Raw genomic sequence first — 22962 nt, 5'->3', positions numbered from 1 at the left:
TGAGCAAGAATTCTGCTCCACAGGGTGGAGACGTGTTCGGGTCATTTCTCAGACTGTCAGGCCGAGCAGAGCCTGTGCCATTCTAGAGTCCAAGACTGGGGCAGGTGGCAGGGGCTGTGGGGCAATGTGGTGGGTGGGTGTCGGGTGGGGATGCTAATGACCACGCTGGATCCATAGTGAGTGGATGTGTGGAGTCTCACAGACACCCACCCAGACACCTACCCCAGTCAGCCTCTGGGCTCAGAGCCCTGGCTCCCCCCACAGTTCCTGCACCAGAGTAGGAACCCCAGTCCGCTTTTCACCCGATGGCCTTGGCACTGCTCCTGCACCTTCTGTGTGGTGGCTAGAAGGGTGTCAGGTCCAGGGTCAGGGCTGGGGGTCACCTTTGGAGGGTTCCCTGCATGCCCCAGCCTCCAAAGGGCACAGTGTGGCCACTAGACTGGCAGGAGTGGGCCCTGCAGCAGGGCCCAAGACTTGGGGACATGGCCAGGGACCCAAGGGGTCTACTGTCAGCACTGGGGTGACAGAGACCAGGGGCCAGAGCTTCTCTAGGCTTTGACAGTGGCCTCTCCTGGGCCCTTTCTGCCCCCTGCTCCTGACACCCCAGGGGCTGGCCCACGGTTCCCAGACCCCCCTCCGGTGGTGAGACCAAGAACCCCCCCATGGCTCCCAGCCCCTCCCCTCCTGCAATGAGTCCCCAGGTCAGACCTCAGGAAGCCAGACACTGCTTCCTTTTCCCTTTTCTTCTTTTTTTTCTTTTTTTCTTGTTTTGTCCTCCCAGCCCCAGCCCTGAGTGGGCAACTGTCCAGCAACCCATCTCCTGGTCCTCCTGTCCACCCTCCCGTCCACAGGTCCAGCCCTCAGGTTCCTGATCACATAACTGTCTCCCACTCCTCCTGCAGCAGGACAGGCGGCCTCTCTGGTGCACAGGCCTCCTCATCCAGCCCCGAGCAGGAGCCATTGAGGAATCCATCTTCCTTAGGAGCGGCCACGGCAGGTGGTGCGGCCTGGAGAGTCGGGGACCCTGACTTGGTGTAGCCGGGCAGCGGAGGGTGGCCATTGGTGGTGGCTGCGGGCAGCAGGCGGGGGCTGAGGGGCAGGCCAAGTCCTGTGCGGGGCCCTACATTGGTCACACTTGTGTGAGACACCATCGGACCGTAGCTGTAGCTGCTGCTCCCGCTGCGTGCCTTGCGCTTGAAGTCCAGTGCCAGTGTCCAGCGGCTCCAGGATTTCTTGATCTCAGCCTGTACCTGAGGTGGCAGTAGGAGGGCAAGCAGTCAGGTGTGCCCCAAGTCCTTCTGCCACATGTCCCCAACCCCAGCAGTGCCCGCATCCCTGCCCCTAAGGACGCTCAGCACTATTACTGGAAAATTTCAAGGCCAAGAAAAATCCCGTCATTCTCAGAACATGGTGCCTGGCAGCAGGCAATTGACACACCCAGAATGTAGAAGGCTCAAATGACCCCAAGGGTGGCTGAGTGTTCAAACTGGATGACAGACAATTCAACCGTGGGGTTGAGAAAACGCTTGGCTGTGCCCACACATCCTGAGCCTGAATCATCTGGAAAGACTTCTCTCTGCCTTCAGAACGTTCTCTGGGAAGTTCTTGGAGAAACAAAGTAAGAACCAGGCAGGAGAATGAAGGGACAGGACTTGGGCAGCCCCTGGTACTCCTTTTTTCATTCTTTAATTTAAAAAAAATTTTTTTAGATTTTTGGGCACAACACAAGCCTTAGTTCCCCAACCAGTGATCGAACCCAAGCCCCCTGCAGTGGAAGCGCAGAATCCTAACCACTGGACCGCCAGGGAGTTCCCCCCACCCCACCCCACCCCACCCCTGGCCCCTGGAACTCCTGCGGCCTCCCCATCTTACCCCAGTCTGGCCCACCGCTTACCTCGCCATTGCAGAAACAGTATATGATGGCAACAAAAAATCCCTGTGGAGAGAGGGTCATGGGTCAGGGCCCAGAGAGGCATCTGGCAGGGGTGGAAGCAGCCTCCCCCGCCCCACCTGTCCCTCCCACCCTCGGACAGGGCTGCATACCTGGAAGGAGTTGAACAGCATCTCGTAGTGCATCTGGACTTGCCAGAGCGTCCCTGAGACCTCGGTGTACGGCGTGGCCATGAAGACGATGTAGTGGACGCCAAAGAGCGGCATGAGCACCAGTGTGGATTTCAGCAGCTTCCTGGCCAGCGGGGCAGGCAGGTCAGGGCGGAGTCGCTTCGGCCTCAACAGGCACTGTGCACCTCGACCTGCCAGCCCCAGGCTCCAGAAGCCACTAAAAGGCCCGGAGCTCTGGCAGCCGTGGGTAGCGGGGGACAGCCCAGTTCACCTAAGCCAGTAAAACCCTGCTGTCTCAGCAAAGTGTGAATAGGGCCCCTTGATTTTGAGGTGCCCCAGAGTGGACCGTAAGTTATGTCGTCCTGTCCCTGCACCTGCTGGTCACTCTGCTGGCGATCCCCTCACTTATCCCACTGACCCTCCTCAGGTTTCAGCCAAACTTCCACCTTCTCAAGCCCAGCCTCTGACCACCTGTCTCAGACTCCCTGTGACCTGCTCTCTGAGGAGAGGTCTGGGTTTGTCCTGCCGTCACAGACCCCAGCTCCAGTGCAGGGACCTGGCACCAAGTGGCCCAGGCTGGCTTAGGGGGTGCCCCCAGAAGCCAGGCAAGATCCCATCACAACCGGCAGGGCCAGCCGGGGAGTCAGGATCTGAGCCCTTCCTTGAGACAGGCTCATCCCTGGGGCCTCTGCCTGCTTTTGAACGTGGTACTGGGCTCCAGCAACCCCTGGGCTCTGAGGCATCTAGGCACGGCGGACGTGGCTCACCGGTACTGCTGCCGCGTATCACACCGGCCAGCGTTGGTCTCCCGCAGCTTGGTGGCGAGAACCCGGACGATGTTGATGAAGAGGATGAAGTTGAGCTGTGGGAGTGAGGCAGGGCTGCGTGCGTCTTGAGGCCACAGCCCCAGCAGGGAAGGGAGAGGACTCTGGGACCCACGGCCCTGCCCAGGCTCTGCTGTACCAAAGCGTGTCTCCAGGTGACTCCTGAGGTCCTTAGTTCCCCATGTGGACTGGGGTGGGGGTCAGCTGCCTCTCTAGCATTGTGGCTCTAACCTTGGAGCCCCTATAGGTCCCCATCAGAGGCTGATCACCAGGACCCAGGGTCCACACTCCTGCCCAGCCCTGTGGCTCCAACCTTGGGGTCCAGGGGAGCCTGTGTAGGTCCCCATCAGGGGCTGATCACCGGGGGTCCACACTCCCTCCCGGCCCTGAGGCCCCCTGCTCACCACAATGGAGGCCAGGATGGGCACCTGGATGATCCACTTCTTGTTCCCAGAGCTGAGATCCCAGCACCTGAGGAGGTCGAGGCCGTCAGCCCCCGCACTCCCTACATGGAGGCTCCAGGGCGAGTTGGCTCTGACACCAGCTGCACTCCCCGGCCCCAGAGCACAGGACAGGGCAGTGGGAATGTGGTCGGCCCAAGGCCACCCACAGAGCCCCTTCCGCGGTGGCCTCTGGTGACCCTGAGTGGGCACCCAGCTTGAAGCTGGGTTGAAAACTCCTGAAACCGGGGCCGCTCAGGGCCAGGGGACAAGGGGTGCCCATCATATGTTATTCGGAGAAAGAGGGTACCAGGGGTGTCTCTGGCCTGTGTCCCAGCCTCCTGCTCCCTGCTCCAGCTGGACCTACCCGGTGTTGGCCAGGGTAGCTCTCACACCGACCCACACAGCCACGAAGACGGCAGGCAGACCTGTGGGCAGAGCAGGACAGAGTGTGAGGGGCTCGAGCTGCTGTCCACTTCTGAGCCATTCCCCTCACCCCTGGTGATGCCAGCTTGGCCCCCCACTGTCCCTGACCCCCCCCCCACCCTGGGCAAACGGGCTGCTCGGTGACACAGCCCTGCTCTTACATGTGCTGCCCCGCGGCCCCCAGAGCCTCCCCTCAGGGCTCCAGCCCCCAGGACCCAGTTCAGCCCTCTGCCTTCATCTTGGTTCTATATCTTGTACCACACACATACGCTCCTGTTGGGCACTTGGTGAAATAAGGGATCACTAATTTATTCACACCCAGTCCATTCTGCCCTCCCCTCCTCTAAAGGGTGCTGTTCTGGGCTGGGGGCTCCCGATGGAGGAGAGCTTACAATCAGGGGGTTTCTGTTCCAGCATTCCCCCTGCTTTGAAAAGTCCCCGTGGATGAGGCTGGAGAGTGTGAGGGTTGTTGATCCAGGGGCTACAGAGGAATCCCAGTGTGCCTAGGCCTGAGCCAGTTCAGATGGCACGTGGTACCTCTGAGTGAGTTTTGCTCTAGGAAGGAGCCCCATTCCCCACTCTCCACCCCCTCCCACTTCATTCTAGGTCTGGTGTACCTTTGGGAGGGGCAGGGCATGACCTGGGTTTGTGCAAGGAAAAGAGCTGTGATGTCCCTGTGCCACAAAGTTCTGTCTGTTCCCTTATCTGTGTGCAGACACCCTCTACCCCAGAGCCTGCATCAGCCTGCAACTCTGGGGCTTGCCACAGGGGAGGTCAAGGTCAGAGTGTCCACCAAGGAGCAGGGAGGCTAGGATTATCGATCTGAGGGCCTTGAGGTGCTGAACGCGGGGAGGGCTCCAACCACCCAGCCTGCCCCTTTGCAGTCTGGCCAGTCGCCCCGGAGCCTGGCCAAGCTCTGGAGCTGCCAACAATAATGGACAATTATCGGTAACTCAATCCCGGAGCCCGTCGGGGAGGAGGGCAGAGCCCCAGCAATCCATTCTGCAGAGGGGCTGTCGAAGCCCAGAGGATGCTATAGAGCCAGGGCCTGCAGTTCTGGGCCACGGACCCTGTGCATGGGGTGGCAGAGGCCTGCATGGCTCCAAGGAGCGTGGGGAGTGGTGGAGAAACAGGACTCAGGGTAGAGGGGGTGTTCCGGATCCCAGCTCCAGTACTGGTGACACGGTGATGAGCATAGCTGCGTTCCAACTCCAGCCCCATGCTGACCTCTGACCCAAGGTCCACTCTGATCGTGAGTGGAGTCTTGACCTGAGAATTGCCTGCCCTTCCCTCTCCTGGCCTGAGCCTCAACTCCAGGTGAACCTGCCTCCAGGAGAGCCCCAACTTCAGGCTGAGCCAACCCCAAGTGAGCCTCTGGCCAAGCCCTGTTCCCTGAGCCTGGGGGGTCAGTCTGTGGGGCATCTACTGCCCCACATCCAGCACAGGATGTGCCGTGTGGGTACCTTCCCCTCAGCGGTACTCTCTGACCCTGCCGTCCATGGTCCCACCCTGCCCGCGTGCCTGCGTACCCCAGCCGAAGACTGTGAAGCCCCAGAGGTACTTCTTCTCTGAGAAGAAGGCCATGAAGATGAGGCTATGCAGATACAGCCCCTCCACCAGAATCCAGTAGTAGTTGGTGGCCAGGAAGTAAAGGAAGAAGGTCACAGCCACCCGGCAGCCCACCTAGGAGACCAGCTGGTGTTAGCCAGAGCACAGGGCCTGCATCTGGGGAGGGCTGGGAGGGACTGAGGGCAGGCAGTGGTAGGGGATGCTGGTAAGATCGGACAAGCTCTACTAAGGGCAAGGGCTGAGGAGTGTGTGCTGAAAAGACAGAAAGACACTCAGGACAGTGCGGGGGACGCGGAGGTCATGGAGAAGAGGTGGGGTGGTTGGGGGCCTGGGCTGAGGCAGGAGAGTTGAAGAAAGTGCACGCCGGGCGGGCGGGGAGGGGATTCACAAAGCCCTAGGCAACAGGGGTTGGAAGGATGCAAAGGGTGGATGTGAGCGGCCCGAAGCGCGCGCGTGGTCGCAGGAGACAGGTGAGGGTGCGGGTGCTTGGGGCTCCCGCGAAGCGGGCGGTGGCGAAGGGCCCCGGGCGGGCGGGCGCGGGCCGCCGGAGAGGCGCACTCACGTAGCCGGCGGCGGCGGCGGGCGGCGGCGGTGCCTGGGCGAAGGCGCGCAGCTCTTCCTCCGTGAGGCGCTCAGCCTCGTCGAGGGCGGTGCCCGAGTAGAGAACCGCGTCCTTAACGAAGATGCTCACCGCGCGAAGCATGAAGGACAGGAACAGGTGCATGTGGATGTAATTGCGTGTGCAGTGCAGCCTCCTGCAGGGCGCGCGACAGCACGGTGGGTGGGGGGCACGGCGGCGCGCGCTGGGCGGGCAGAGGGTACGCGGAGGGGTAGGGAGGCCCCACCCAACCATGCCCTCGGCCCCGCCCACGTCCCCGCCCCACTGACCCCCCGCACCCCTCGCCCCGCCCACCTAAAGTAGGCCAGGATGAGGACCGCCACGGTGAGAGATGCCAGCGAGACGGAGTAGCCCACGGTGTAGATCATGCCCAGGCGGTCAAACACCTCCTGCGCAGGTGGGGAGTTACCGTCAGAGCCCTGGGACTCGGGTGAGCACCAGGTTAAGGGTCGGAGAGCGCGAGTACGTTTGCTGGAGAAGTCAGGACTAGGTCAGAGGTCACCGGCGGGGGGGCGGCGGGGGTAGCCTGATCCGGGTCAGGTGAGGGGGGAAGGCTCGCACCCGTTCGCGCGTCTCATTGGTCAGGAACTTGACGCACTCGCTGTAGTTGGCCCACGTGCGGTTGTGCCCAGGCACCAGCTCCCAGCTGCCATTGCGGTCACAGCGGCGGTAGGCATGGCCTGCAGGTTCGTAGTGGGGGTCAGGGCAGTCAGGTCTGGAACCCCTGAACCCCTAAGCCTACTCCAGCCTGCCTTACCTTTGTGATTGAAGTCATAAATATAGTCGGGACAGGGCATGGCCACCACCTCCCCTGGAGCCCCCAGCGGCCAGCACAGGATGTGGTCCCACTCCGGCAGGCAGGGGCGCCCTGTGCCCACAGAGACAGACAGGAAAAAGTGGAGGACTCCGGTCAGATCCACGGTTAGTGACCCAGAGGAATAAACACACCTGTGGTCGCTGGCTCCTGCAGGGTGCACCCCAAGACTGGAGAACTCAGGCTTGGAGCATTCTGGAGAGAATGTATTGAGCCCATACTCCCGACTGTGCCCTGCACCCCTGGCCTCGTAGAATTCACTACAGCCCCTCCTTGCGGGTGTTGGCAATGGCCCCATTTTCTAGACTGGCTAGCAGAGGCCATGGAGAAGGAAATGGCAGCCCACTCCAGTGTTCTTGCCTGGAGAATCCCAGGGACGGGGGAGCCTGGTGGGCTTCCATCTATGGGGTCACACAGAGTCGGACACGACTGAAGTGACTTAGCAGCAGCAGCAGCAGCAAAGGCCAAGAGAGGCAAGTGATTTGCCAAAGTCACCCAGCCCAGGGCCCTGCCCGCCTCAATGTCTCAGCCCCTGGCCAGGCCTCCCTCTTTTTTTCTGTTCTTAGTCCCACCTTCCACGTGTCCCTGGAGAAGGGCAAGTTCCCAGAGTAACTCTCCTTCAGCTGAGAATGTATCCAGCGTGATCCATGCCCAAGGACCATGGACTGGAGGCAGGAACTCTCCTTTCCAGTGCCAACTGGACTCCTGAAGAGCTGCCCACCTCGTGCAGGTGTCCGCCTTCTTTGCACTTTAGTTCCTTCACTGGGGAACTGGGATTGATGCGCACTTCCGCCACTACCCGAGACCCGCCCTGAGCACCTGCTCTCAGACTCTCATGGAGGGACATATAATCCCCCAAATCTATAAGTGCTAATTGTGGGATTCAAGGCAGGGCGACACATCCCACTTTGGGGCTCCAGCCTCACAGCAGGGATGCTAAGTGACCTTGGAAAGACTCCAGCCTCTGAATTTTCCACTTCCCACCCCCAGCTCCCTTCTCTCCCCCCGCTGGGCTCCAACCACAGGACTCTCCAGCCACCCTGGAAGGTTGCCTTGATGGCTAGACCCACCCTGGCTTGGTGAAAGGCTCTCTGTCCTGGGCACCATATTCCCAGCCCCGCCTGGCCAGGCCTACAATTCCCTCTGATCCCTGGGGAGCCACAGGGTGACCACAGCCTCCCAGATGTGGCCCATCTGGAATCTGCTGCCCACCCAGCCGGTTCAAACCGGCCCTGTGGCTGCAGCCTGGGTTCCACGTTTGTCTCTCCTTACCTCCCCCAGGGACAATGCAGCCCGCATGTCCTTCCCTCTCTTCTCTTCTGCCCTCCTCCTCCTCCCCCTGTCTGGCCCCACCCCTTCACAGCCACCATCCTGTCCTGCCCCCCACCTCCTTACCACCCCACTGTGTGTCTTGATGCACCTCCTCTGACATGCTGAGTGCCCGTCCCGGTGCCTCTTGGTTCCCTCGGTCTCCCCCTGCCTCTCCCTGCTCCTCTCTTTCCCAAGTTCTCTGTCAGCTGTCTCCACGGGAGGGACCGTAACCCAGGGTCTACCCCTGAGGTGTGTGGGTCAAGTTCTCTGCCCACCTCTCGGGGTCCAAGTCCATCCAGCTTGCCTGCCCCCTCCGCTCCATCTCCTCCCAGCACCTCCCCTCCTCCAAGAGCCGACGTCACATGGAGGCGGCAGAGCTGTGGGGCAGGCGGGTCCGAGTTGGTCTCGGATGATTGCATGCAAGCACAGACGTACCTCGGGGCCTGCTGCCAGTGGGCACCTCCTTGTCCTCCTCGGACTCAGGGTGGAGCTTCCCAGAGGCCTTCTCTTTCTTGGGCTTCCCTGATGTGGACGCGGATGCCCATCCTTTGTCTGATTCCATTATGTCGGCTGGAGAAACCAGGGCAGTTACGGCTATCAACAGTGCCGCCACTGCAGGAGACCCAGGGTCCCCTCCTGCCTCGGACTCCCCCTCCACACAGTGGGGGTTGTCCCCTGCTCTGCTGACACTCAGCCTGACGACGGGTAGAGACGTGCTTTACAAACGGCAAAGTGCTTGCCAGGTACAGAAGTAATCGGGAGGCATGTAGACTGTCAACAAAGGGTTCAAAGGGGAGCGAACACCATTCAGGTGTGGGATCAACTGGTGGTTTGAGCAGTAAATGTGGTCAGAAGTGTCTGATTCAGCAGTTGTAGTCAAAGCCCACCAGGGGGCGTATGGCAAAAGCAGACCGTGGTGGTTATGTCAGCAGAGAGGTTAAAGAGCAAAAATGAAGTCTGGCCAGAGCGGCCCTGTAAGTCTAGAAGCTGGTGGTATGAAAGACAAGAGCAAGAGTGTGCGGTTGTCAGGAGAGGGCCGATGAGCCCACCTACCCCATCCCCTGCCCTGGTATACCCGAATAAGGGGTTCACAGCTTCCACAAGGGACCCTGGAGCCTCTCCATCTCAGCTGGGACCTGGCCTTTCCCTCTGTTAGATGTCTGAGGTCTCTCTTCCTCGCTGAAACGTCTTCCTCCTTATCTGACCTTCAGCTGCAGCCTCCTGGCCCTCTCACGTTGGGTTTTGTGGCAACAATGGGAAGCTAACTGCAGACACCCTGGGCTGAGACAGAATGGCTGCCCATTCTCCCACCTGAGCCTGGGGCATCGGTAGGGTGGGGGTAGCAAGATGTGATGGGGTGAGAAGGGAAGGCCTCCATGGTTGAACAGAGGCAGCAGAAGGAGGCGCCTCCAGGTTTCCACAACCAGAAAGAGGGCTGGGTTCAGACCCCCCAGCCCCTGATGTGACTGGGGCGGGGGACCGGGGAGCCACTGGTGGGGCCAGTGTGGGCAGGGCTCTGACAGCAGAAACCCATGTGAGTCCCTGTGAGTGGGAGTGGGGGCTGTGGGCTCCAGGGGATGTCACTGTGCGCTTGCATCTGGGATGTACGTCACCACCCTCTCCCAGGGGTCTGAGGGCCAGTGCAGGGAGGCCAGTGCCTGCCAGTCAGGTGGGGTCTGGGTCTCTTCCAGGTCAAGGGATTAATCAAATAGAAGTCAGAGGCTGCACTGGTTGCTCATAAAGCCCCATTTCCACTTCCAGGAAATGGACTCAAGGAAGAGACCAGCTTGAGACTAGGTCAGGTGACTGCCCCTCCCAGCTTGACCGTGGCCGGGGTCCCTGGAGATGCTGTGTTGGTAGGAGGGAGCGTCCTTACCCCTTCAGGAGCCCTCTACTGGACAGTGACCATGACTGACATGGACACCCATTCGTATTCCTCTATTCTCCTTCCCTTCCAGCCCCATTCTCCTGAGCCTGGACACCCTGCCTTGCCCTGTGCCCAGAGGGGGGCTCTTTCAAAGACGTCTTCATGCTTCTGGACCTGCACTGGGTACTGCTTCCTCCTCTAGGAGGCAGTCCCGGCCCACTCTGGTGCTCCTGCTCCCGACGGGCCTCACCACATCTACGCATTGGAGATGATTCAGACTGTAGCTGCCTTCATGCCCTCCTATCCCAGCCCTGGGAGGGGAGGCTCAGGGCATCTCTGAACCTGCTGACTTTCAATTCACCTGACTCACCCTACTTTTGGTCCTCACTGTGGCCTGGCCCCCCTTACCTGGACCCGCCCTCCCTTGGTGCCACCCGCTTTTGCCTCCTGGGCTCCCACCTTCCTCTGGCCCCTCTGTGTCTCCTGCCCTTGCCCCCCAGACCCTCCTTCGGCCCCGCCCCCACCTGGCCTCTGCAGGACTTCTTTGAGCCGCTTCTCACATTGGGCCTGGGCGCGGTGCAGCAGGAAGATCTGCTCCTCTTTGGTCATGACGTCATCTGCATCCACCTACCGACAGCAGAAGGTCAGACTGCAGGCAGCACTTCCCCGCAGAGCAGCGGACGCCACAACTATCCCAGCCTCCTTGAGGGACCCCCCCACACACACATACATACAAGAGTGTGGGAAATCTGCCTTATGTAGCTCCATTTTATAGACAGGCACGCTTGGCTTCGAGGGGAACGGCCTGACCTACCAGAGTGAAAAAAGGGGAAGGAAGGGGGGCTGTCCCCACTTGTCCGATAGTAACCCCATAGAAGGCAGCCTCTGATAGTCGCTGTCCAGTCTGTTCCCCAAGGGTGTGTGGGAAAGGGATGGAATGTCCCAGGATGGATGCTCACCGGATCTTGCTGTCTGTTGGGGACCCTGGGTAGGGAGGGGGTGGGTAAGGGGTGGCGAACTCTGGGGAAACAAACGGGGGGCCTGGATTCCTGCAAGTCCTAGTGCCCTTGGGACCTTCGGAGTCACCGATTTCCATCCTGGCCTTCTCCCCAGTCAGTACTTTCCCCGTGAATGGCAAGTGCCTCGGCCCCTCCCACCCTTGAGGTCCCAGGAGGGAGGGGATGGAGAAACTGCTGGCAAGTGGTCTGGGTTGGGCGGGGCACTCGCGTGCAGGCTGTGGGTGGGAGTCACCCACATCCATCGCTTATCTGGAAGCTCTCCTCCCTCCCTGTAGACCCTGTTTTCTGATGATGTGGACAGACCTCGGTTCCTGCTCTCCCCTCTGCCCGGGATGTCCTTCCTTCCTTTCCTTCCAACACTGCACACCCTGGGTACTGGCTGCCACCCTCTAGGTTCACTGTCAGCATTTTAAGGACGGAAACAGGAACATCATGGCAGGGGGGAATGGGGGCGGGACTCACTCTGAGCCTCTGTTTCCCTGATTTAGGGGTGGGAGTCAGAGATTAAAGGCAGCATCCTGCCCCGGGAACAACTCAGTGTGCCCCAGCCCCGCCACTGCCATGAGGGACCACAAGAGGTTAATACATCCCCTCAGGCCCCACCTTCACCTTCCAAGACAGGGCCGCGTCCCTGCAGAGCCCCAGAACTGGGGGACGTGTCCCATGAGACCACTCAGACCCAGAGCTGGGCTGTGACCCCTCAGACTCCACAGGGCAGAGCCTGGTTCTCTTAGACCTTCAGCGGGCGGAGCTGCATCCATTCAGACATCCCCCGGCAGGGCCGGGTCCCTCCAGCCAGCGCGGAGCTTTGCAGGGCGGGAGAGCCCAGAGGAGGCGGGGGAGGGAGGCGGCGGCCGGGGAAGGGGCGGGTACCAGCGCTGGGGGGCGGGCCGGCCGGCCGGGCGGGTCAGGGAGCCCGCTGCAGGGAGAAGTTAATTGACCGAGTCTCTTGGTGGCAGCAGCAAGGGCTTCTAGAGCCAAGGAGTCTCCAATTGGCTCGGTCGGACGTGGGTTCTGCTGGTTTCACTTAGCGGAGGCGCGTGCGCGTCTTCGCGCGTGCGCGTGCGTGGCTGCACATCCTTGAGTGGCCGCGCACACGCCGTCTGGCGATGTGTGCGCTTGTGTGTGTCCCTGTCTCTGTGTATTCTCACGTGCATTCTCCAGCGTGCACATTTGGGACGTGAGCCTGAGGCGTCTGTGGTGTTTCTGGGCAAAGGTCCGCGTGTGCGTGTCTGCGAGTGCGTGATAACGGTTGCTCATTAGCCTGCATGTCTGTGGGTATCCGTGCTTTTGCGCGCGAATCACCGGCATCTGAATTGGACCCTGAGATCTCAGCTGGACCCAGTGCCCAGGACGGGCTGGAGAGAGTCTCATGCGTTTGCTGCTAGCCCCTACAGCTCCTCTCACTTTCCCCACCTCCAGCTGTGACTGAGCAGACTCGGGCAGGAGTGGCCCTGAGAGCTGGGGTTTGAGGGAGGCCACTCCGGTCTGCCCTAATCCGGGGAGCTCCCAGACTAACCTGAGGTTCTCTCTGTGCCTCTGGCATTGGGGACCCAGGCTGCTGAGGGGTCTGATCCCACCGCCACGACAGCACCCTTTCACCACCATTTCCATTATTGCGACTGGCACCTCTGTCAGCTAGCACCATCACCTTGACCGCCAACACCAACACAACCACCCCCACCAGCACCAATACCGCCACGAGCACTAATCACTATTAACGCTGCCAGAGCCACCATCAGCACCATCCGGGCAGAACATCACGACCACCACCACCACCAGTGCCTTTTCCACCAGCTCTGTGACCACCGCGACCATCACCACCACCAGTGCCGTCACCACCCTCGCCAGCACCATAGCCAACACGAAAGGCAACCAAAGCCGACCAAAGGCAACATGAGCACCGTCGTTGCCACCAGCCCCATAATCACCGTCAGCACCATCTTCTATATCTTATTCTTACAGCCCCCTTCCCCACCACCCCTTCTCCTTCTGTTCACCTGTATCTCTTTCAGGACGAACAGATACTCACCATACTTTTTTTTTTTTTCCCAGCTGACAGAAACCTCCCGAGTGGCTGACAGACTTCCACCAGTCCCCAAAGCCTGGCACACCGGCCCTCTCCACAGACAGACTAGCCCACGGATGTGACTGAGTGTCACAGCTGGTGCCCTGGACTAAGGCAGGCAGGCAGTCGTGGTTTGAAAACTGCCCGTTTGGCAGACTGACAGACAGACAGGTGTGCAGCTGGGCGAGGACCAGGAACTCATTCCTTACCCTCTCACAGGCCCAACGCATCTGCTCAGCCTCTGCCTACTGCACTCTCTGTGGCCAAGAGGAGGTACATTCTCTGCCCTGAACTCTCATTTCCTGGTGGGTCTGGGAATGCCCAGGAAGGGGGAGGGATGTGTTTCAGGCATCAGATAGCCCCCAGATTCCTTCACCCACAGGGTCGGGGGCACAATCTCTGGCCTCCCTAAACTGCATGACCCATTCGTCTGTCACCCAATCACAGCAGAACTGCCACTGCAGCAGGAAGAATTCACGTCAGTCAAGAAAGCACTTTCAGGACTTCCCAGGTGGTCCAGTGGCTAAGACTCTGCTCCCAATGCAGAGGATCTGGGTTCGACCCCTGGTTGGGGAACTAGATCCCACAGGGCGCAACTAAAAGATCCTGCATGCCACTACTGAGACCTCGCGCAGCCAAATATATACACATATAAAGAAAGCACTTTCCCAAGGAACAGAGGGCAGCCCTACATCAAGTGCATCCCCACTTGCTTTAGAGCACAGCACCCTACCTGGGATGCTATCACCTGCACCCTCTCCACATCTAAGGAGATTCTGCCACCAGCACTGGCACTTAAATCCCCCCTCTGCCACCTAGCTTTGTATCTTTGGTACCATTGTTTAACCCGTGTGCCTGTAAAATCAGGACGATAAGAGGGCTGTTTTCGGGACTTCCCTGGTGGTCCAGTGGTTAAGACTGCACTTCCACTGCAGGGGGCACGGGTTCGATCCCTGGTTGGGGGACTAAGATTCCACATGCTGTGCGGCACTGCCAAGGATAAAAATCAATAAATAACAGGGCTGCTGTGAGAGTTAAACGAGGCACTGCATGAAAAGCTCGGCAGAGGTGGAGCCCGTGGAAAGCTGTTGGCTACCATTGCTACCGGTCAGCAGCACCATGAAGTCGTGGCTTTCCGAGTCTGCTTACAGACCCCTGTGCTGCGGGACACTGTGGGTGCCCCCAGGCTGGGGGCCCAGAGGGACAGGGGAGATTAAGTAGACGACTGAGTCCAGGGGGCCACAGTGAGGAGCACGGGCTGGGGATGGGGTTCCAGGGAGGGCTGGGAGGGGGAGCACAGGACAGCCTGCAGGGTGAGGTGTGCCTGGCAAGCTCTGGGGGCGAAAGGCATTCCAACAACTCCAGACGTGAATTTCTGGATCCACCCTGGACTCACACTAAGATTCGAGGTCACTGCCAGACCCCCCACACTGGGGCTGAAGGGGCAGGAGGGCCCCCTCCTCTGCTTCTGCCCTGAGTGAGAAGGTCGTATCTCCTGGGACAGATGCAGAAAATGCTGATAGCTCTGATTCTCCTCCTGGCCTGGCTGCTCCATCCGCTGCGCCCTCCCCAACCAGCCCCTTCCCCCTGAAGAGTCCGGGTCTCCTTGGCCTGGCCCCTGGTAAGGAGGACTCAGACTCACATCATTTTAGACCCAGAGAGTCTGTGCACCTTGGGTCTCACTGGTGAGGACTGAGGGGCCGGGGGCTGTGTCATGGCCAGGGGTCAGTTAATCCATACGCACCACCGATAGGGTCACTGAGCCCTGGTGACAGGTGTCCTGAATCCCCCTTCCTCCCACACCCCTCCTAGGGTCTTGGGTTAGGGCTGACTTCCCCTGACCTGACCGCCATAGATCTTGGCTGCAGCACTCTCCCCACGTTGCACGCTCCCGCATGGAACCTTCCTGGATGCACACTTGTGCATGATCTGCAGTTTGTGAACAGGCAGGGAGAGAGGTGGCCTGGGAGCCCGGAGTTGGTATCTATGGGGCTCCAGGCAGGGTGCAGAGCAGGGCTGAAAGCCAATATGTTATTTACAAACATAGAAGCTGCTGTCTCAGGGAGAGAGTAATGTGTGGTCAAGAAGCCCGGATGTGTTTCTCATTTCCTGAGTTCAGAAGCTCACAGGGAGAGAAAAGCCATCTGCTCAGTACCCCTCCCGCCGAGGGGTGGGGGCAAGCAGCTCCTTCTAACTCGGCTCCCAGGGTGACCCCACGGAGGATGGTGCTGGAGCTGGGAAGGCAGGGACGGTGGCAGTAGGGCTGGAGATGCAGACAGTGTGCCAGGCGATATGGAGGCCAGGGATGAAGATGGAGTGTGATGGTGCGGAGCGGTGGAGAGCCAGCTCCATGCCACTGACCAAATGAGGGCTGCTCCTCTCCGGCCGTCTCCTAACTGCCAAATTCCACACATTTGCTGTCTGTGATCCCAGACATGCCTACAATTCTCCTCCTCCCGGCAAAATGAAGGAGGAAATACAAGGGATCCTTCTTCAGCTGCTGACACCCCTGTCTCTGGGAGAGAGGCTCCTCTACTGGTGGTGTCTGCCTCAGGATGACCTTTTGGGTCATCTCATCCATCCCTCTGCCTAGGGCCAGTCTGGTCCCCTGGGGAGACAGGCAGCTGCTGGCTCCTTGATCACTTCCAGAGAAAGCAGATCTACCTGCTGTTCATCACTGGGGGTGGCCAGTGTCTCCCACCCCATGACAGCCCCTCTGCAGGCTGGCACCCACCACGGCCCCTGGAGCTCTAGCCATCTCTCCTCCATCTTCCACCAAATCTCTGTCTTACGAAGGCAGCCACTCAGGCTGACAGCACAGATAGAAAGAAGAGGGCCAGGAACGGAGCCCAGGTCTGCTTGATACCAGAGCAGCAGCAACTCCAGAGGATGGGGAAGAAAGGAGGAGGTGCCCCGCCACGTGAATCCGCTAGAGTCAGCCTCAGTACCAGTTTTCCTCGTAGCCTTTCTGGATTACATCTTTCACTGTGTCAAGCAAGAGCCTCTTTGCAGAGCATCTAGAGCAGCTTCCACGGGGTAATTTGGGGATGCAGATAGAGGTGGAGGCTATCAGATGGTAACATGTTTATTGGTGATGGCAGCTTCTGCTCAGCTCTGACTGGGCAGAGGATAGCTGCTCACTCACACATTAGAAGGAAGGGGAGTTCGCACCTCCAGAAAAGCCACAAGGAGAAAACCTTGGCTAACAGGAGACCCCCTGGTGACCTCCTGGCCTTCCTGCACCTCTTCTCCAGGTTCCACTACTGGGACCTGTGCTGGCACCCCTTGATGTCTCCCATGCCAGCTGGCTGGGGACTGCTCCCTGCCCCTTGCTGCCCTCCGTCTGTCTGGCTGGCTGGAGGAGGCTGGGACGGGTTCCCTGCCGGGGACACTCCTGCCCCACCACGCCACCGCTGACAAGTGCTGACTTTTCCTCCCCCTCGCTTGGCTTTCCTGAACAGGCTGCCTGTGTTCGGGGCTGGGAGGGACTGGGGGGAGGCACTGTGACGCCTCTCATCCTGGCCAACGTGGATGCCTTCAGGGCAGGCAGTGGGATGGAGCCTGGGGTGGCAGAGTTGGCTGCTAGGACCTGGTGGATCTTCACAAGCAGCCTCTACCTGGGCTGGGGGAGTGAGGCCCAAAAAGATGGTAACCATAAAGTGGTCAGCAAGACAGAATCCTTCCAAGTCTTACCTCTGCACAAGGCAGGTTCCAGAGCTGGGGGTTCTGAAAGGTTTGGAGGTTTCTGATGTCTCTGAGAATCTGCACCCTCTCCCAGTCACACTGTATTTTGCAGACAATTTCTGGCGTCTGCAAACCCCCCACCCTACCCTTTCTTTTTCCTGGGGACTTTCTGAAAGAGCTGCCTTCCTGATGTGGTGGCCGGACCAGGGAGTGTCCCCAGAAGGCCCACAACAGGAATCTGGGGGAGGCCTCTTGACGCCTCATTAAAACATTCCGAAGAAAACCCAAATTCCCAGGAGGGTCAGCCCCCTCCTCCTGCTCTGTCCACAGGCGCTCCCAGAGCTGCGGGTAGAGGGCTGGCGGTGTTTAAGGGCAGGTGATATAAAAAGCTTCAACAAATCAATACCAAAAAAAAGACAAATAACCCATAGAAAGAGGGGTAATGGCTCTGAGCAAGCTCTTAGAAGATGGACCATAAACCAATGTACAAGTCCAGAGGCTCACTGGTCATTAGCGAATTAACATGACAAGAGACACCATTTTTCATGTCATTCTCATTAAAATGACAAGAGACACCACGGCAAAGGTGAGGAAAAGAATCTTCAGACTCTCCTTTGAAACAGAGTACGTGTTAGAGACCTGCTGGTCACTCCTAGGGGGCGAGAGTATAAACCTGCACGGGCATTTTAGGGGGCCGTTTGGCCATGTCTCTTGAAGTAAAAAAAAATATGCATGTTCTCAGACCCAGCAATGACAGGATCTAGAAATATCCGACAGGGAAATGGCTGCACAAGGACACAGGAGGACATTTCAAGGGGCTTCCCTGCTGTCATCTGAAATCTCTCTCTCTCTCTCTCTCTCTCTCTCACACACACACACACACACACACACACACACGCACACTTGAAAATTATGCAGAAACGATCTAAATGTACATTTCAAAGGACCGCTAATGAATCTCAGGCTTTGGAAATACCACACGGCATTAAAAAAGACAGATTTATATTTACTGACATGAAGGTCTCCAAGATACACCTTTAATTAGAAAAAATGCATATGGCAGAACCCTTATCTACAAACTGCCATCATTTATTTAAAAAAAACAAACAGAAAATGACAGACTAAAACTATCTACTTTGTATGGACACCAAAGGGATCATTTTGGAGAAAAAGCTCTAGGAGAACATCTCCCACCCTGACTGTTTTTTTAAAAAGCTTTTTCTCCAGAACGGAGAATGGGGTTTGGGAGGAATCAAGGTTAATGTCTCTTTAATCTGTATTACTTTAATCTTCTGTAAGAAAGAACATATTCAAGTACGGTTCTGAAATTAAAATAAGAAAATAAAAGTAAAATAGCCAAAGGATTCTACTAGAAAGAAAGAAGAAAGAAAAGGAGGAAAAAGGAAACCAGAGGGAGATACAGAGGTGTCCTGTCAGCAGAAGCCCTCACCCTACTTTGAAGGAAGAAGCTCAGTGCAGGTGTCTGAAGACCCGAGTTGAAATCCAACCTGGGGCACAGACTCACTGTGTGACCCTCAGGGCCCTTTCCCATAAAATGGGTGGATTAACAGATGGAATGAGAAAAGACTTGTGATGGTTTCTAGCTCAGAATCTGGCGATAGCCACTGTTCAATACATGTCAGTTCCTCCCCATCTATAAAAGTGAGCCCCTTTGGCATTCTGGGAGTGCTTCCATGGAGTCCCACCCACGGTGGCCTCTCCTGAGTCTGACCCTGAGGTCATATCTCTACACTCTAAGCCTGCGCCTCCCAACCCCACAATGCTGACCTTCGGCCACTCCCACTGCAGTTTCTCCTTCACAACGTGCATGCTGAGGGTGTCCTTAGGATGAGGCAGCCCTGAGGACAAGACCGCCCCTTTCCCCACTCCCCCACTCAAAGTCTGCCAGCCCATCTCTTCCTCCAAACGTCACCCCACCTGACCCTCAACCTTACAGCTACTCTTTTCTGGCACAGAAAAGATGGAAGGCACAAGAGGGACCAGCTGAGTCTGGCCACAGCCAGTGTCCTCCCATTGGGAGACCGCTTGGTCCTGCAACTGTGAGTTCCCTGGACTGGGGCCAATTGGGTGGGCAGTATGTCAGTTTGGTGATGGGAAGCTATCTGCTGAGGATGAAGCGATATCCACTGGGTGTAGGAGAGGATGTAGGCAGACTGAGTTTCTTGCTGGCTCCAGCTGAGCCCAGGGGGCCCACAGGCTGTTGCGGGATCCCTCAGGCCATGTCTTCTATCCCCAGAGCCAAGGAAGGTTCAATGTACTCATGTCCTTTGTGTCAGCCACGGATGTTCCAATACGGTCCCAGGGCAGACCCAGCCCTGGCATCCTTTCTCTTTCCCTACCCTCAGCCACGGGCCAGGGCTAAGCCAGGCAAATTCCTTGCATGTGCCTCAGCTTCCCTGGAAAACAGTGTGGGTCCCCATGGGTCCCTCGTACAGGCACAGGGCTTGACCATGGTGGACACGCAACAAATAATGGTCATTATTGGTTGTGTGAAGGTCAGTTAAAGGAGACAAAAACAGAATCCTTTCTCAGAGGGTTGTTGGAAAGATTGAACTAGCTAATGTCGCAAAGTGCTTAGACCAGTGTTTGGTAAGTAACAGTACAGAAGCATTTATTAAATAAAAACAAGAAAAAAAAACAGATCTGGGTGCAAGTGTGATCACAAATACACAACACACACGTATGCACAACTATGCTCCTGCAAGTCATGTCCAGACCCACAGCCTCAGACACACGTGAACTCACACAAGGACTCAGACACTCGCCCTCACACAGACCCAGAGAATACCACGCTCCAAGTCCCACTGTGCCCCTCTTGGAGACACAGATATACTCACAGGTCACCCACGCCCATGACCCCGTCTATTCCTCAACAGTTGCTTGCACACATGCGTGTCCACAGACCACGCTGGCTGGCTCTGCACAGTGGCTATGCTCACGCACCTTGGAAGGGGCCCTGGGAAAGGTGACCCTGGCCCAAGGGGAGGCTGGGAAATAGCTCGGGACCCTGGCATTCAGCAGGGTTTTGCAGCACACCTGCACGGGGTGCTGATCATCTCTGAACCTCGGTTTCCTCATCAACAAATCCTTGTATGGGGCGATGCCTCTGGCTTTGGGGTGCCATGCTGTGTGGGCATGGACAACAGTGAGTTGGATGTGCCAAAGCCAACAGAGAAGAGGGAGCTGCAGATCAGGGAATTCTTAGGCAAATGTTTCTTTCTCGGTGTCTTTTTACAGATAGGGAAACTGAGGTGGGGAGAAGGATAGCACAAGGTTACACAGGCTTTGGCAGAACTGGAGGAATCTAAGAGCTCCCACCTTCCCACCCGGGGCTCCCTCTGGACAGGGAGCCGGGCAGGAGGGGGCCGCCCGGCTGTCTCTCTAGAAGGCAAATACCCGCACCTGGGAGGTGAGGGGGAGCAACTGGGGCCTTGAAGTCAGACGCACAGGCGGACAGTCTCCTCAGCAACGGCTGGTCCCCCGAGACAGGGCTGCTGTGGGTTCCGACTGACGCCCCAGGAAATGCTCCTAGACCTGGCCCAGAGTGGGCAGGGTACTGACACTTGGTGCCTCCCGCTCTCAGCCCCTGCCAGTCTTTCCCCATTTTTCTTTGCTATTCTCGGTCTGTCTACTCCTCCTGCCCTGGGGAGCTCTCACTCCCATCCTCTTGGTCTCTGCCTCTCTCTTCTGTCTAACCTCATCTCCTATTCTGTCGCTTCTTCTCCCTCTGGTCCCCTGTTGGCCTCTGCTCTCAGGAGGGGACAACGTGGGTCCCCTCACGCACCCGATCGAGTTTCTCTTGTGGGAGTGTTTTGTGAGGTCAGTCTCCTTCAGGGGACCTCCATCCCTCCTCCATATACCACGCCATACCCACCTCCCTGGGCAGACATCTTCCAATCTGGGTAAAACTGGACATGAGTGCAAGCATGCATGTGTGTGTGTGCAATGGTGCAAACTGGAGGGGGTCCCTGAACCCTACCCCCTGACCTCAGACCAACAGCCCTGTGTCCCAGATTGCAAACAAAACTTGCAGAAAACACAGGCCCCCAGAGCAAAGTCTGTGGGATCCAACGTCAAGGCCAAAGCCCAGTCTTCTGCTAGATCACACTGTCATCTTCAAGGGAGACACAGAACAGAGATGCTCTTAGAAGCAGAAGACAGGAGAAACCCAAACACAAATTTCCAGACCTGGGACCCCAACCCCAGGCTTCAGAAATAAGGAAACCTTATAGGCATCTGTAACCCAGAGTCCAGACATCCCAGAGACAGCAGGCACCAAGGATCCCGGGCTGGAGGGGACCCCCACCCAAAGTTCAGATTACTGGGGGAAACTCAAGCCTCTGAGCCCTGGACACACATCCCCCCTCCAGGGACCCCAGAGCAAGCCCGAAGCCTGTCCGGGAGTGTGAGCGGGTGACTTACCAGCGCGTATGCGGAGCTGAGCACCGGGCAGCAGAGCAAGAGCGCCAGGCCGGGCGCGATCCGGGCGGCCCCCATCGCCACCGCCTAGGGCCCCGTCCCTCGGGGCAGCCGCCGCCGCCGGCCCTGGTGGTGGTGGTGGTGGTGGGGTACAGAGCTGCGTCAGGCCGGGCTGCCCCGCCCACGCCACGGCCTAGGGGACCCCGGAGGCCCGGCGGCCCGAGGCCCCGGGGCCCGGCGCGGGGCCCATGCGCGGAGGGCGAGCGAGTGAGCGCAAAGGAGAGAGAGAGGGAGGGAGAAAGGGAGGCAGCCGGGGGCCGGGCGGGCGGCGGGCGGGCGCCGAGAGCTGCGGAGCTGCCCGTCTGCCTCCGAGCGGAGAAATCACATCCATATGGCCGGGCCCCCCGCCCCCGGCCCGCCCCCCGCGCCCCCACCCCCACCCCGCGCCGCCTTTTCTTTCTTTTTTTTTTTCTTTTGGGGAACTGGGAGCTGCGGCTTTGCCCCCACGCCCAGTGGGGGAGGGGTCGGGGGAGGGGTTGGGGTCGCGGTTTGCGGGGGGCGAACGGGACTGTTATTTTTAGCTCGGCGGCTAGCGCAAGTCGGGGGGCGGGGCGGGGCAGGGGGCGCGTTCTGCGCAGCTCGGGGCGTGCAGCTTGGGTCCTCAAGCCCAACTTTGCAACGACGCTGAGCCCTTCGAGGATCAGGCCGCCAGCTCCTCGCCCCTCGGCCCCCTCAACCCCATCCCGTCGGCGGCGGGCTCCGGCAACTCCCTCTCCATCCTCGGCCGGAGCCCCGCCTGCGCCCGCGCCGCTAGAGCGCGCCTGCGGCCGGGACGCTCGGTCTGTCTGCCTGTCTGTCAGTCCGTCTCTAGCTCCCCCGGCCTTGGCCTCTGTTCCTCCAGCAGCCCCGAGCTCCGTTTCGGTCACTCCCTCGCTCCTTCCTTCCCCTCCCCCTTTTCTCTCTACGAAAACATTTGCAAGTTTCCAAAAAAGCCACGGAGCCGAGCGGCGCGGGGCTGACGGCTCCACGGGGCTCGGAAGAGGCGCCGCTGACCCCGAGACAAACCAGCCCGCCCGCGCCGGTCGGGCCGGGAGTCACCCTCCCCACCTTCAGCCCCCTCCCCTCGCTGCTGGCCCCCAACCCCGACTTACTCCGAGCGCGCCGCCGCGGCCCCCGCCTAGCCATGGGTGTCGGGGATCCCCCGACAGCCTCCCCAGGACAGCGCCCCGTCCGCGGCCCCGGGGGGACTTCATGGAGCTCTTGGGGTCCCCCCGGCCGGCCTGGCCTCCAGCGCCCCCCGCCCGGCCGCCGCTCAGAGCCGCCGCCCGCCGCGCGCGTCCCTCGCCTCGGCGTCTGCCGCTCCCCTCCCCCCGCGGCCCGGGCGCCTCTTCCCTCCCCCGCGCCCTCCCTGGGCCTCTCCGCCCCCCGCTCCCCGCCGCCGTCTGCGCCGCGGGTGTGCGGAGCGGCCGAGCGGAGCCCGCGGCCCCTGCTCCGGGACGATTCTCTAGAGGCCGCGGCCAGGGGTCGCACAGCAGCGGGATGTGAGTGTGCAGGGGACGGGGCCCGGAGCTCTGACATCGGGGCCCGAGAACGTGGCGCGAGCCGCTGCCGCCGCTTCATTTTCCTCTCCGGGAAGGCACAGACGTTATTTATTTATTTTTTGATCGTCCGGCCCGGGCCGGTGAATAGGGGCCCTCAGCCGCGCAAACAGGCCCTCTTCACGGGCGGTACCCCGCGGGCCCCCGGCTGCAGCGCTGTCTGTCCGCCCGCGGGACTCCCGCTCAGGCTGGACCGGGATCCCCGGGGAGGCTGCTCGGCCG

General features: G+C 59.3%; 1 protein-coding gene across 3 annotated transcripts; it reads right to left on the bottom strand.

Annotated features, from left to right (window-relative positions):
- Window positions 1-734: 734 nt before the first annotated feature.
- Window positions 735-22433, bottom strand: PTH1R (parathyroid hormone 1 receptor). Of its 3 annotated transcripts, none has more exons than XM_055413665.2 (15): window positions 22294-22433; window positions 21146-21268; window positions 10456-10558; window positions 8500-8634; window positions 6697-6807; window positions 6501-6619; window positions 6234-6328; window positions 5883-6075; window positions 5281-5434; window positions 3693-3753; window positions 3290-3356; window positions 2829-2923; window positions 2044-2185; window positions 1895-1936; window positions 735-1250 (listed from the first exon to the last, which is right to left on the bottom strand). In XM_055413665.2, the coding sequence occupies exons 2-15, from the start codon at window positions 21218-21220 to the stop codon at window positions 873-875; spliced, it is 1770 nt and encodes a 589-aa protein (XP_055269640.1). In that variant the 5' UTR covers window positions 21221-21268; window positions 22294-22433; the 3' UTR covers window positions 735-872. The 3 variants fall into 3 exon arrangements, with proteins under 3 accessions (XP_055269640.1, XP_055269641.2, XP_088687723.1); XM_055413666.2 differs by lacking the exons at window positions 21146-21268; window positions 22294-22433 and adding exons at window positions 10666-10741; window positions 14861-14886; XM_088831597.1 differs by lacking the exons at window positions 21146-21268; window positions 22294-22433 and adding an exon at window positions 14861-15001.
- Window positions 22434-22962: the final 529 nt, after the last annotated feature.

This window comes from Moschus berezovskii, chromosome 24 (genome assembly GCF_049115385.1).
Source record: "Moschus berezovskii isolate FMDL1 chromosome 24, NW_MosBer_1.0, whole genome shotgun sequence".
Lineage (NCBI taxonomy): Eukaryota > Metazoa > Chordata > Mammalia > Artiodactyla > Moschidae > Moschus > Moschus berezovskii.
Note: the sequence above shows the minus strand (reverse complement) of the source record. Positions and strands in the feature narration are given on the sequence as shown.

Bases quoted from the DNA above. Each gene is read 5' to 3' on its own strand.
- PTH1R (XM_055413666.2), bottom strand. The intron at 10,559-10,665 runs GTATGTATGTGT...TGCTGTCGGTAG, and splicing joins GGCAGATTTCCCACACTCTT to GTGGATGCAGATGACGTCAT. The intron at 8,635-10,455 runs GTGGGGGCGGGG...TGGTTTCTCCAG, and splicing joins AGAAGTCCTGCAGAGGCCAG to CCGACATAATGGAATCAGAC.